The 15,559-nt window shown below is 38.6% G+C and overlaps 1 protein-coding gene across 12 annotated transcripts in view; it reads left to right on the top strand.

The window, feature by feature from the left end:
- Window positions 1–12,817, top strand: part of ATP7A (ATPase copper transporting alpha) — a 154,689-nt gene extending 141,872 nt beyond the window's left edge. For 11 of the 12 annotated variants that reach the window (XM_077889249.1, XM_077889255.1, XM_077889253.1 and 8 more), the window contains 4 exons: window positions 4,888–5,091; window positions 5,615–5,732; window positions 8,232–8,334; window positions 8,884–12,817. In XM_077889249.1, coding sequence (XP_077745375.1) covers window positions 4,888–5,091; window positions 5,615–5,732; window positions 8,232–8,334; window positions 8,884–9,160 — 702 coding nt within the window. In that variant the 3' untranslated portion in view covers window positions 9,161–12,817. The remainder of the gene's footprint in view (window positions 1–4,887; window positions 5,092–5,614; window positions 5,733–8,231; window positions 8,335–8,883) is intronic. The other variant, XM_077889257.1, reaches the window with a different exon arrangement.
- Window positions 12,818–15,559: the final 2,742 nt, after the last annotated feature.

Below are 15,559 nucleotides of genomic sequence, written 5' to 3'. Positions count from 1 at the left end.
GGAGAAGCAGGCTCCATGCAGGAAGCCTGATGTGGGACTCGATCCCAGGACTCCGGGATCATGCCCTGAGCCAAAGGCAGATGCTCAACCCCTGAGCCACCCAGGCGTCCCTAACATTCCCTCTTAAAACAGCTTTTGCTGCATCCCAAAGTTTTTGAGCCATTTTGTTTTCATTTTCATTTGTCTCCATGTATGTTTTGATTTCCTCTTCAATTTTGGGATTAGTCCATTCACTGTTTAGCATCTAACCTTCATGTTCTTGTTTTCTTTACAGGTTTTTTTGTTGTGGTTGATTTCTAGCTTTATAGTATTGTGGTTAGAACAGGTGCATGGTATGACTTCAGTCTTTTTGAATTTGTTGAGATTTGTTTTGTGGCCTAATATGTGATCTATTCTGGAGAAAGTTCCATGTGCACATGAAAAGAATGTGTATTTTGCTGTCTTAGGTTGGAATGTTCTGAGTATATCTGTTAAATCTGGCCCATTGTGGGGATGCCTGGATGGCACAGTGGTTGAGCGTTTGCCTTCGGCTCAGGGCGTGATCCCAGGGTCCAGGGACCGAGTCCCATATGGAGTTTCCTTCAGGGAGCTTGCTTATCCCTCTGCCTATGTCTCTGCCTCTCTGTCTCTCATGAATAAATAAATACAATTTTAAAAAAAGATCTGTTTCATTGTGTCCCATTGTGTCCAAAGCCACTGTTTCCTTGTTGAGTTTCTGTTTGAATGATCTATCCATTGATGGCAAGTGGGGTGTTAAAGTCACCTACCATAATTGTATTACTATTGATTACTTTCTTCATGTTTATTCTTAGCTGCTTGATGTATTTGTGTGTTCCCACCCTGGGTGCATAAATATTTACAATTCTTACATCTTGCTGGATTGTTCCTTTTGTGATTATACCTTCTTTGTCTCTTAGTCTATTTTGTCCTATATAAATATTGCTATCCCGACTTTATTTTCTTTTTTTTTTAATTTTTTTGTTAATTTTTATTTATTTATGATAGTCACAGAGAGAGAGAGAGAGAGAGAGAGAGAGAGAGAGAGAGAGAGAGGCAGAGACATAGGCAGAGGGAGAAGCAGGCTCCATGCACCGGGAGCCCGATGTGGGACTCGATCCCGGGTCTCCAGGATCGTGCCCTGGGCCAAAGGCAGGCGCCAAACCGCTGCGCCACCCAGGGATCCCCCGACTTTATTTTCATTTCCTTTTTTATGATAAATGTGTTTCCATACCTTCACTTTCGATCTGCATATGTCTTTAGGTCTGAAATGAGTCTTGCTTTTTTATCCAGTCACCCAGTATCTTTTGATTGAAATGTTTAGTCCATTTACATTCAAAGTACATACTGATAGTATGGGGTTTTTTTTTTTTTTTTGCCATTTTGTTACTTGTTTTATGGTTGTTTGTGTAGTTCTCCTTCTTCTTTCTTGTCTTGCTCTCTTCTCTTATGGTTTGCTGGATTGTTTTAATGATATACTTGGATTCCTTTCCCTTTGTTTCTTGTGTATCTATTACCAGTTTTTGATTTGTGATTGCCATTAGGTTTATATATAACATCTTATAGCAATCTATATTAAGTTGATGGTCACTTAAGTTTGAAGCCAGTTTTTTACTCCTCTCCCCTATTTTTTTAGGTATGTGGTGTCACACTTTACGTCCTTTGATTTTGTGAATCTCTTAGCTGACTTTTATAGATATATTTAATTTTAGCTTTTGTGCTTCCTACTTCTTACTTCTACTTACAGTCTTTCCTTTTTTTTTTTAAACAGCAGTCTTTCTTTTTCACTCAATGAGTCCACTGTAACATTTCTCGTAAAGCTAGATTAGTGGTGATGAATTCCTTTAACTTTTGGGGGGAACTCTTTATTTTTCCTTTTATTCTGAATGATAGCATTGCTGAAGAAAGTATTCTTGGTTGTAGGTTTTTTCCTTTAGTACTTTGATTGTGTCATTCCAGTCCCTTCTGTCCTGCAAAGTTTCTTCTGAAATATCTTCTGGTATTTATGGTATGGGGTAGTCTTATGGGGTTCCTCTTGCATGTACCTGATTTCTTTTCTCTTGCCTTTCTTTTCTTTTTTTCCTTTCTTTCTTCTGAGAAAGCGAGCATGAGTAGAGGGAGGGAGGGCAGAGGGGGAGTGAGAGAGAGAGAATCTTAAGCAGGCTCCATGCTGAGTGCAGAGCCTTATATGGGGCTTGATCTCATGACCCTGAGATCATGACCTGAGCCAAAATAAAGAATCAGATGCTTGACTGAGCCACTCAGGCTCCCCTTTCTCTCTTGCTGCTTTTATTTTTAATTTTTTGTAAAAGATTTGTTATTATTATTTTTTAATAGAGAGAGAGAGAGCACACACAAGCAGGGGGAGTGGCAGGCAGAGGCAGAGGGAGAAGCAGGCTCCCACTGAGCAGGAAGCCCGATGTGGGGCTTGATCCCAGGATCCTGGGATCATGACCTGAGTTGAAAGTAGATGCTTAACCAACTGAGCCACCCAGGTGCCCCTCTCTTGCTGCTTTTAAAATTTTCTCATTATCACCTCTTTTTACCATTTTAAATACTGTGTGTCTTAGTGTGAACCTCTTTGGGTCAATTTTGTTGGGAGTTTTTGTGCCTTCTGGGTCTGGATTTCTATTTCCTTCCACTGATTAGAGAAGTTTTCAGCTATTATTTCTTCAAATAAATTTTCTGCCCCATTTTCCCTTTCTTGTCTTTCTGGGATTCCTATAATGTCAATGTTATTACTCTTGATAGTGTTGCTATGTTACCTTAGTCTACTTTCATTTTTGTTATTATTTTTCTCTCTCTGGTTCAGGTTGATTGCTTTCCATTACTCTCTCCTCCAGGTTGTTGATCTATTCTTCTGTTTCCTCTAGTCTCCTGTTTATTCTCTCTAATATATTTTTAATTTCAGCTATTGAGTTCTTCATCTCTACTTTTTTATGCTTTCTGTCTCTTTTTTGATGGTAACATTGAAGTCTCCATTGTTTTTCTTAAGTCGAGGGAGTATCCTTATGACCATTACTATGACCTTATGACCATTATCTATCAGACATATTTACTTATTTTCGTTTCATTCAGCTCTCTTGCTATGATTTTGTCCTGTTCTTTCACTTGGGACATATTCCTTTATCTCCTCTTTCTAAGTTTCTGTGTCTGTTTCCATGTGTTAGAAAAGTCAGCTGCAGTTCCTGCTCTTGAAACTAGTGTCCTTATGAAGGAGAGTCCTTTACTACCCTGTAGTACAGTCTCCTCTGTTCACTAGATCCTGGCAGTTTACTGGTGTCTCCTATGTGTGTTGCATGCACTGGACTATTTTGGCTGAGCCACATTTTGCCTTCAGTTCAGTTGTCTACACTGTCTCTCTTTGCCTGTTGGCAGCAAGGTTTGGTCCCGGTGGTGTTAGTGGACCATTCTGGGGCCATCTTGAGCATGAATTGAGTCAGACCAGGTATTTGCAAGAGATTCAGTAGCACCAAACTATAGAGTACTCTACCTGTGTTGTCCCCTGAGAAGCTTGCTTTGGTGAGTAGAGCGTGCCATCAGACCCAATATCTACCTCCACCACACTGTTGGGGCCCCAGGTGGACTTGTGTGTATGATTATATTTCCCTCTGCATGGGGCTAGAGCCACGTTGTAGTGGTTCTGACCCCTGTCAGGGCTGCTTGTACACTGCCAGGCTTGTGGCACCGTTTTGGATGGGCTCTGTCCAAGGGGAGGGGGCAGGTCCACAGGAGAAAGTGTGGTCAGGGCATGGGGTTCCAGCAAGGTCTGTACTGGCCTGCTATGGGAGGGGACCTGTAGTCATCAGGGAAAACCGCTGAGTCTGGCTGGGTTGGAAGGGGTGGATCTGTAGAATTGTGTGGCAGCAGGGCACACTGTTAGTAATCTATGTGGAGAGAGTTGGAACTATGTTAGTTACCACAGGTATTGGTGTATGTAGGCTGGGGGCAGGGGAGAAAAATGCTACCTGCCAGTTCTTTGGTTCTTGGAGAAGTCTCCCAAAGATCCCTGCCCCTACTGAACACACTCTGAAATTAGTAAACAAATCTCCCTCCTGTATACCCCAGGCATTTTTCAAACTGCTGCTTCTATGCTATAGAAGCTGTTTGTTGTGCTAAGTGAGGAGAGAGGAGGAGGGACTGAGTTTCTTATTATCCTCTGGCTCTCCCAGAGCTGAACCAGCTGATTTTTAAAGTTCCAGGTGTTAAGCCCCATTGATTGTAAGAACTCACAAAGTAGGCCCCTCTGGTTCTCAAAGCCAAATTCTATGTGGACTTGCCTTCCCTGTGCAGGCCCCTGTACCTGGGGCACCCAGTGTAGGGATCTGTTCCTCTCCCCTCTCCAGGCCCATCACATTCTTCCTTCCCACAGACTTCCCCATGAGTCCACCTGGCTCCAGACCGTGTCTTCCCTTCCACACCTTCCTCAACATGGCCTCTTTTGTATACCTAACTGTAGATAGTCTATTCCGCCTGTCCTTAGACCATTCTCTGGGCCATTCATACTGACATGGGTGCATCCAGTTACATCTATGGGATGAGGTGAACCCAGGATCTCCCCACTTTGCCATCTTTCCTGGAAGTCAAACATGCATCTTTTTATACTTGTATAATTATGTCCAGAATATGGCTGGAAGTGGAATTGCTCAATCAAATGATGTGTGCACTTTGATAGATCCTGCCAAATGCCCTCCAAAAAGACAATAACAGTTTACATGTCCACTGAAAGTGTATAAGAGCTCATTTCTCCATATCCTTACTATCACTGGATATTATCAATTTTTAAAATTTTGGACATCTGATGGGTGGAAAAATGATGCTTATTATTGCTGTGTTGTATTTGAGGTCCTAGTAATATTTATTGAAATGAATTTATTTTTCCTCACGTAGGTTGGCATCACAAAGGTGTTTGCTGAAGTTCTTCCTTCTCATAAGGTAGCTAAGGTGAAGCAACTTCAGGAAGAAGGGAAATGGGTTGCAATGGTAGGAGATGGAATCAATGACTCTCCAGCTCTGGCTATGGCTAATGTAGGAATTGCCATTGGCACAGGTACAGATGTAGCCCTTGAAGCAGCTGATGTGGTTTTGATAAGGGTAAGTCCTGTGTCCTGAATGTTGAGGTCTGTGACACTGCTCCACATGGTCAGAGATAATGTTGTAAAGTATATTGAGTAGAACAGTTCTTTCCTTCTAATTCACATGCTCCCAGCCTTTGATATTAGGAGAATTCAAGGTGGGAGTATGAGAAGTCATTCTAATTACTTCCAGACTTTTTCAATCCAGCAAAGCAAATGAGAATTCCAAGCTTCTGAAGTATAGAATAAGATTGGAATATACTTTATAAAAAATCATCTTCAACAACACTTGCTGAGATGATTTTAAGTGATGTAATCTACATACCAGCATATAACCCAAAAAATGTTTTCTAGACCTCTGAGAAAATTCCTGAAAAACATTTTCCAAGGCTGACTGAAATTTTTAGCAATATTTGAGATTTATAGTTAATTCATATTACCCACCCTCAGGTTCACATCACCTTCAAAATCACAGTATCAAATACAAAAGTACTTATTAAGTTAGAGTCTCTCACTAATATCACAAATTTTTCTGTTCTCAGAATGATCTTCTGGATGTAGTGGCAAGTATTGACTTATCAAGGAAGACAGTCAAGAGGATTCGGATAAATTTTGTTTTCGCTCTCATTTATAATCTAGTTGGAATTCCCATAGCTGCTGGTATGTGACTATTGGCTAGTATTACTTTTTCCTCTGAAATCATTAGAGATCTATCATATTGGAAGTTTTAATCTTATTATTTGCTTCAAGCTCAGTTTTTATATGTAGTCTGCTGGTATGGTGAAAGACCAAAAATTGTACAGGTACCTGGGTGGCTCAGCCAGTTAAGTGTCTGCCTTAGGCTCCGGTCATGATCCCAGGGTCCTGGGATCGAGCCCCACTTTGGACTCCTTGTTCAGCAGGGAGCCTGCTTCTCCCTATCCCTCTGCCTGCTGCTCCCCCTGCTTGTGCTGTCTCTCTGTCAAGTAAATAAATACAGTCTTTAAAAAAATAAAATCAATAATTGTAATTTTGAGCAATGTTCATTATGGCATAAAATGTATAAGGATTCTGATAGGTTTATTTTAATTTACTTTCTTTTCCCCTCCAGTTTTATATTTTGAGAAATTTCAAAGCTATGTATAACAAGGAAAAAAGGTACAATGAAAATCTGTATAGTCTTTATTTAGATTCACCAATTACTAATACTTTGCCACATTATTTCATCTCTTTCTCCATATGCTATCACTAATTTATTTATTTATCTTTTGATGAAGAGAACAAATTTACTTTTATAGATTTACTTAGAAAGAGAGAGAGAGAGAGAAAGCTCATGAGTGGGGGAGGGGCAAAGAGAGAGGGAGAGAGAATCTATAGTGGACTCCCGCTAAGCATAGAGCCCAAAACGAGGCTCAATCTCAATGAGATCATGACCTGAGCTGAAATCAAGAGTCAAATGCTTAACAGAATTTACTTTTAATCTTACTGTGTAAGCATTTTAGTGTATTTGCTTCCAGTCTTTTTTTTTACTTTGCATCAGTGTTTTTGTTTTGTTACATAGTTATAGCATATGGGGAATTGTTTGCTCTTCACTTTATATTCTAATAGCCAACAGGATTTTTTTAACAGGGTTTTTTATGTGTGTTCCAGGAGAGAGAGAGAGACAGAGAGGGAGGGAGATGGAGGGGGGGGAGAAAAGGGGAGGAGAAAAAGAGAGGGAGGGAGATTGATGGAGCGAATAAAGGAATATGACCAAGAAAAAACAATTTAGAATTTTTAAATAAACACTTGAAAATGTCCTGTACTTAGGGATTTGGTAGGAAAAGTAATACATTGTAATTTTTTATTTAATTTTTTTTTAAAATTTTTATTTATTTATGAAAGTCACAGAGAGAGAGAGAGGCAGAGACACAGGCAGAGGGAGAAGCAGGCTCCATGCACCGGGAGCCCGACGTGGGATTCGATCCCAGGTCTCCAGGATCACGCCCTGGGCCAAAGGCAGGCGCCAAACCGCTGCGCCACCCAGGGATCCCCATTGTAATTTTTTAGAGAGAGAGAGAGAGAGAGAAAGAGAAAGAGAATGCAGGGGGAGGGGCAGAAGGAAAGGGAGAGAGAGAATCTTAAGCAGGCTCCATGTCCAATGCAGAACCTGATGTGGGACTGATCTCATGATCCTGAGATCCTGAGATCATGACCTGAGCTGAAACCAAGAATCGTATGCTTAACCAACTGAGCTACCCAGGCGCCCCAGGAGTTAGTAATAACAGAAGAGAAATAGTTATCACTTTCTCATGTTCTCTCTGGTTTGAGAGCCAAAGAAGGACGTGAAATGATGTTAGAACAATTACAAACCTGTTTATAAACAAGGACACAAATGCTGAGGGAACAAAAAATAAAAGAATAGTCAAAATCCAGAAAGATTAATTCATGTAGCAAATGATTTTTTAAAAAATTATGTAAGTAGGGGCAGAGTAGAAAAAAATTATGCAAGTAATATATGATCATTATAGAAAAATGAAAAATATAGATAAGCACATAAAAAGTTAGAAGACAGTAAGTCTATCTTATTCCTATCATATAAGCCAAATGTTCAAATATCTATCAAAACCAAGTGTGGAGGGGCGCCTGGATGGCTCAGTCAATTGGGCATCCAAATTATGATTTTGGCTCAGATCATGATCTAAGGGTCCTGGGATCAAGCCCTGTGTTGGGCTCCCCGCTCAATGAGGGGTCTGCTTCTCTCCCATTGTTCCTCCCCCCACTCATGCACTCACTCTTGCTCTCTCAAATAAATAAAGTCTTTTTAAAAATAGTGGATGAGTTTGTAGAACATGAATTCATACACTATTGGTGGGATTATGATCTGGTCCAAAGCACTTTGGAGAACAACTGACAAATATCCACCTAAAGTAGAAGATGTGCCCATGTTATAATCCAGTTTCACCTCTGGTATGTACCCTGGAGAAATTCTCAAACACATGCACAGGGAGACATGTACAAGAAATGTTCACAGCAACACTCTATCCTCCTGTTGGTGGAGATTTATGTGACTGCTGATTTTTCACTTATAAAGTGCTGAATAACTATCAAACAAGGAAATTATTTGTATCTATGTATTAGAAAAACATTAACAATCTGTTTAGTACTGTCTGCTCTAACTAATCCAAACTTGTTTCCTAGGAGTTTTTATGCCTATTGGTTTGGTTTTGCAGCCCTGGATGGGATCTGCTGCAATGGCTGCTTCATCTGTTTCAGTAGTACTTTCTTCTCTCTTCCTTAAACTGTAAGTATGATGGCTTGCTCATGTTCGCATTTTATATTCCTTTTATCATCCACAGTCGGTCTTGGTAGGTCTTATTTTTGTGTGATAGGCCCAAACTGTTCTTAATAATGAATGTTAGTGGGCAGCCCTGGTGGCTCAGCGCCACCTTCAGCCCAGGGTGTGATCCTGGAGACCCAGGATCGAGTCCCACGTCAGGCTCCCTGCATGGAGCCTGCTTCTTCCTCTGCCTGTGTCTCTGCCTCTCTCTCTTTCTCGTGTCTCTCATGAATAAATAAATAAAATCTTTAAAAAAATAATGAATGTTAGCTATGTAATTATCATCTTATGTAGTCTCTACCTAGCTCTGAGTGTGGTAAGAATGTAATGCATTGGCTCTGAGAAGTAAAATTTCTGATTGTGTGACTCCATAAAATTTTTTTGAGCTACTTTCCTAACAGGAACCACCTTTGTAGATTTCATACCAGGCAAATATATTTCCAGTTTTGAATATAACAAGTTTCTAGTTCACATTTGGTTATTTCAAACTAGTGTACCTTTGTATGTGTTCAGTTACAGAAAACCAACTTATGAGAATTATGAACTGCATGCGCGAAGCCAGATGGGACAGAAAAGGCCTTCAGAAATCAGCGTTCATGTTGGAATAGATGATACATCAAGAAATTCTCCTAAACTGGGTTTGCTGGACCGGATTGTTAATTACAGCAGAGCCTCCATAAATTCACTACTGTCTGATAAACGGTCCCTAAATAGCATTGGTACCAGTGAACCTGACAAGCATTCACTTCTGGTGGGAGACTACAGGGAAGATGATGACACCACATTGTAACAGGCCATCCAGCTGATGATGTTATGCACTGATACAGCATTAATGATGTCTTCTTAACTTTTCAAAATATTGTGGAAGGATTTTCCATTGGTCTCATGCCCTTATGTTAGGGAATCTATCTGACTTGCATTTGTCTAATGGCAAAAATATTGTTTTTCAGAGCATTGGCTCTTAACCTAGCTTTATTTAAAGTGAATTTCCAATTCTTTTTATTTTCACTAGAAACAGAGAATGTAGGCCAGTAAGATTTACAACAAGCCCTACAATTGAAGATTGCTGAATTGCTGCTAAAGTGATAGATACTTTTTTATTTGACCAAAAAGAAAAGGCTCAAGAAAAAGGATACTTAAAAGTTTGAAGATCTGAGAGCATGATCTTGAGGACATTCTTGAGCTCTCATCCCTGCCAGGTTGGGGAACAAGGGCTTTTAAAACACTGTATAAAGCATGTGGTTTTAGAAGGAAAACAGTAGAAACTGTTTAAAAATAGATGTGCCTTATTTATTAGTGGCTTTTTCCCCCCTTATTCTCCCCGCATCTTTGTCTTTGTGGTTGCTTTCTTAGATGCACCAGTAGTTTTTTGTTGTTGTTGTTCTTTCAAGTGAGCTAAGTGTAGGCGATTTTTGATTGATAAAAATAACTGACAACTTTTCCAATATCTTTTTCCTTTGTCTTGTAGCCCCCAAAAACCTTGAGGGTCCATAGGGTTCCCTGTTTCCGATCTTTCCATTCCTGTAAAAAATACATCAGATTTTTCTTTCATTGACTCCCTAGCTCTGTACAGACTTTCAATTTGTGGGACGCCTGGGTGGCTCAGTGGCTGAGCATCTGCCTATGGCTCAGGTCTTGACCCCAGAGTCCCATGTTGGGCTCCCTGCAGGGAGCCTGCTCCTCCCTGCCTGTGTCTCTGCCTCTCTCTTTCTGTGTCTGTCATGAATAAATAAATAAAATCTTTAAAAAAAAAACCCTTTCAATTCGCTCCTGCTGAGTTCCACTATAAATTGTTCTTAGTCTTTTCAGCCTTAGTCCAAAAACTTAAGATTTTGAGCCTCTTCTGCAGTTGACTTTTTCAAAGATTAACAGTACCATCTTTAACCTATACGGGTCCTATGTAGTTACCTGGATTCACTAAATGTGTCCTTTTTTGGAGAGAATATAAGACTTTAGCTGGTATATATAATTTAATAGATTTTAATTATATTTTAGTATTTTAGATTACTTCTCAAAATGACTTTAAAATACTGCTATTACACAAAGCCGCATTTACCAAAAAAATACAATAAGTTGTACTACAGAAATGAAAATCTCCCTAGGTTGTGATACCTTTTAGCCAAATCTATACTTTTCTCTAGTTTAAAGCATTTGCCCTCACTAGTTAGCATAGTTCACAAATTCAGGGGCTGTTCTCAGTGCCATATAGAGTTAGAAATAATCCCCCTGAGTGCCTAGGAGTTAATACACTGCTCAGAGATCTGGTATTTGTATCACTATTGAAATTCTTCATTAATTGCCAGATAGATTTCATATATAGAATATGGAAGTGAAAATAAATAAATACCTAATATTTTGTTCTCATTGCCATACGTAAAGCTGTTAGCATGATGCCTAGCACCTAGGACTTGTACTCAGTAAATGTTAGTTCTTTTCTCCCCTTGAGATCTGTAATCAATATTAATAATCAATTTTTTTAGGACAGAGTCTACAATCAGGTGGGAGTGGGGGGATGGGTTTCTTCCTCTCCTACTTCCTTTTTCTTTTATCCTTTCATACACTCACAAAAAAAGTTTACAACATATTCTATGTTAGCTTTTCAGATTTGGGGAAAAATCTCATTTTTATCTCAACTATCTTAGAGAATTGAAACTATTGATGAAGGTGCTATTAATCTAGAAAGGCAAACCCATTTTAATGAAATATGGATGCGTTTGTATGTCTAGGGTCTTTAAACACTTATGCCATCTTCCATGCTTCCACTTTGAATTTTAATATTTGTTTTTTATTTTAACTCTAGTGGTTCCTCATACCACAACCTATTTCTTCTAGAAGAAAGAGCTAATATGACAAATGTACAATAGACTCTTGAAAAAAGAAGCACCTCTCCTTCTCCCTTACTCTTTCTCTGTCTTTGAAACACTTGAACATAGCCAGTTACTACTTTTATTTCTATGTGTGTTTTTGAGTTGTCCTTTTGTCCTCCACTTGCCAAGGGACCCACATGTCCTAGGACAGTGAGAAGAGCACCCTATAATCTGGGAAAAATCAAGGATTTAATTTCAACCCTTACTATCAGAACAGAAAACATGTTGTTTAGAAAGAATCCTATTTTAAATATCTGTAACCACGTTTGAATTCTCTACCCCAAGTCTCTTTTGTAATCCTGAACTCCCATTAGCTTCATAGAGCAGCTGTATTCCCAGGGGAGAAAGATGAATCTGGATCAAAAACATTGCTTTCAGTTAATAACTAGCTTTAAATAACTAGTGACTAGTGAGAACAAATGTTATAAATAGATATGTGTGTATGTACACATACATGTTTACCATATAGAAGGAAAATGGATTTATATCTGAATTTGATTTTTGAATATTTGAAGTTCTTTATTTGTTGTTCCTTTATCACTCTTCTGTATTCACTCAGTAACCATGCCCTCAGTCTGAAGATAAAAAGGATGTTTTGATATCCAGTTCTGGTTCTGACTCAACTATGGGGCACCTTTTATCTTGAATATCCAAAGATGCCTTTTGAATTTCAAAGGTTAAAACACAACTAGGATAGTTAGTTTCGTAGTCTAAAGAAGTATGTTATCAGTTGTGAAAATAGAGATGTTCTTTTTCCTAGCTTAGTATCAGCATTTTAGGGTGTTAAATTTGATGCCTTGTGAACAAAAAATTTTACGTTGTGCTTTAACTTTGTACAAGTTTTTTCTTTTTTCAAATGTTTTCTTTCTTCAGAATGCTTAAAATAGCACTGTAGACAAAGTGTTTCCGAAAATTTAAGTGTGCATATCTTTTATGTACACAGCTTAAAATCAAAAATGTATGTTCTTTGAGACTTTTTTCCCATTTCTGGTGAATCTTGCTTTAAAATTATTTTTTCTTAATATTTATTCTACTCTATTTTGTTATTTTCTTTGGGTGAGGCATCTGGTTATTGGTTATTTTAATAAGAATAAAAACATTCCTGGAATCACTCCCTTTGGATTTTTTGCTTGTTTATTTCTTACTTTTCTATACTTAAAAATATTATTTTGACAAATGTACAATAAATATAAATTAAAAATATAAATTCATGCCAAATTACTATTTTTACACTAAGTTGCTATAGTCCCTCCGAAAGTTTATCTGGTATGAATCACCAAATAAACACAAAAGTATGAAATCTTGTTCTTCAATTTAAAGTGCTTCTATAATGGCATTGATAATGGATACCATCAGTAGCCAAAACCAGGTGTCTCAACCTTGTGGTTTTAGTTAAATGTTTAACTAAACATTGTTAAACATTGATTGTTTGGTACCCAACAGAGCAGTGGACAATGTTGTGCAATAATCATCTACTACAGTTAAGATATTTAGTAGTTTGTTTTTCCATAAGCATGTAATTGATTATATTTCTGCCAAGGATGTGCCTTCAAATTTATAATTATAGTATTGCAGAGAAATGTTTTTTGTCAGTGTGTCTTTTGTTAAACCATCCAACTCTTCTTCCAGCAGTCCCAAACTACCCTGGATTAAGTTATGTTTTTTTGACTGTTACTCAATGGTGGGGTAGGATTGGAGGCAGCACTACACATTCACGAAGAGTGGGAGGGAAGAAAACTGTTTTCCTTCACTTCCACTCCACCTGCTATATCATTTAGTGAGGATGAGAAACAATGAGAGGAATATAGTTGTCCTCAAAAGGAATTCTGTAATCTCTAATACATTCTTGATATTGTCTATCCCAAATGAGCTTAATGGAGACAAGAGGTTTTCTTGCATTTGGGGGTCCCTATACAGTGCGGATCCCACCCCAAATATATTCTTATACCAAACACTTTTGTGGGTTAAGGAAAGGGTTTTTAACTTATTGTAAGGAAAAACTCATTTTCATTTCTCTCCCTTAGTCTTGAGACCATTCAGGTTGATGAGATAGGTTTTACTTATATCTGAACATGAGTAAAATCCCTGAACTGGTCAGGGTTTACTGACCCTCAGTGGATTTACTGAACTCAATCCACTGAGCTGGTCACTCTCTCTTCCATTGGTGTCTTGACTAACCTCAGAAGGATGTGCAGGATAGCAATATCCTGGGAAGGTTTCAAAACCTTCCAGACAAAAAAACAAAAAACCAGAAAAGCTTCCTATTGGGGAATGCTTCCTATGTTAGGCATCGACATCCCTGCTAAAAAAAATTTTTTTGAGCTTTTGTCACTTTATTGTTAACCAATGAATGTTATCCAAAATTATAGATGTAATTGTAACTTAATTGTACAACACAAAATTATGCTAATGGTAAAAGCCTGTTGAAATTTACCAAATACTCATTAATATATTTTACATTGCTATATGAACATGTGCTCTCAGTTGCTAATAAGAGTTATAACTGATTTAATCACTATGAAAACCCATATTGCAAATAGTTGTTCCTGTTTAGAAAAATTCACACAGCTTTAAAAATGGATTAAATCCATTTTAATCCTAATCTACAAATAGATTATAAACAGCAAATATAACTGGTAGTTTTTCAACACTGATATCAAACTGATATAGCAATGGTAGTGCACACAATCAAAATGTAGAAAATTAATAAAAATCCAATGGAAGTCCAAGTTTTCACTTACTATGGCAATGGCTTTGATGCTTTGGAAAAGTGAACATTTATGCTTTAACACATGAAGAGCAGAGTTCAACTATTCCTCAAAGGAATGAAAGGAATGGAGGCCTTGGCCTCCAGGACAAGGTTTAAGTGATGATGTTATTATAAATAGGATCTCCTGCAATTTAAGAAATCTGAGAACTCCCATACAGCCTTCTCTCCGGAAAAATTTGAAATAAGCTGTGTAGTCTTGCATAATGTACCCATGGCCCTGGAGTGGCCCCCAATGAAGTGGCCTTCATTGTCAGCAGCCTGTTCCATGCCCACAGGCCTGCCAATAAACTCAAGTGCTACTATTACGTCTACATTACTTGCTTTACCTCACCCAAACAAAACTTTGATTTCTTCATTCCAGTTTCATCACCAGGTAATAGGACAAAAACTGAGATTAATTTCACACATCCAAAAATGCCAATGACCTTTAAATATGGCCAGAAGTATTTGCAGTTATTCGGAAAGATTATTTTTTATCCAAATAACTTTACTGAAATGAAAAACCTCTGGCCATGTGGAAGAGGTTTTGGGGAAAGTAGACCCCAGAATCGACTCTCCTCGGCTCTTTTTTGCAGCTTTTTACTTTCCAATTTTTTAAAGATATTTATTTATTTGAGAGTGAGTGAGTGAGTGAGGATGAGGGAGACTAAGGAGGGAGACAGACTCCCTGTTGAACAAGAAGCCCAATGTGGGACTCAGTCACAGTACCCCAGGATCATGACCTGAGCTGAAGGCAGCCACTTAACTGAGCCAGGTGCCCCTACCTTCCACTTTTCTATCCACCATTTCTTTAAAAAGCATCACATCCCCATAGTGATAGGGAAAACACTGATTTTGGAGCCCACAGGAGCTATTTGCAAAATCCCAGTTCTGCCACTTAGCCATAACCACATGGGTGACTATTAGTTTCCTCTTTTTTAAAAAGATTTTACTTATTTATTCAATTTATTCATAAGAGACACAGAGAGAGAGGCAAAGAGAGAGGCAGAGGGAGAAGCAGGCTCCCTATGGGGAGCCCGATGTGGGACTCGATCCCAGGGCCCTGGGATCACACCCTGAGCCAAAGGCAGACGCTCAACCACTGAGCCACCCAGGTGCCCCTATTAGTTTCCTCTTAATGCTGTAACAAATTACAGCAAACTTTGTGTCTTAATACAAATTTATTTTCTGAAAAAAAATTATTTTCTGGAGTTCTGAAGGTCAGAGTCTGAAATGGGTCTCGAGGCTAAAATCAAAGTGTCAGCAAGTCTGTATTATTTTTATAGGCTCTAGAAGGAATCCAGTTCCTTGCCTTTTTCAGCTTCTAGAGGCTGCCTACATTTGTTGGCTCAGGGCCCCTTCCTTCCATCATCACATTTTCTATTGCCTTTGATCCTTATGCCTCCATATTACAAAGACCTGTGTCACTACATTGGGTCTATGCTGCTGATCCAGAATAATTTCTTCATCACAATGCCTGTAATTGTATTGCCAAGTCTCTTCTTGCCATATAAAGTAACATTTCCACAGGTTCTGGAGGTTGGGACCTGGGCATCTTTGAGAGGCTGTTATG

This window comes from Canis aureus, chromosome X (genome assembly GCF_053574225.1).
Source record: "Canis aureus isolate CA01 chromosome X, VMU_Caureus_v.1.0, whole genome shotgun sequence".
Lineage (NCBI taxonomy): Eukaryota > Metazoa > Chordata > Mammalia > Carnivora > Canidae > Canis > Canis aureus.
This window is presented reverse-complemented; position numbering and strand designations above follow the sequence as displayed.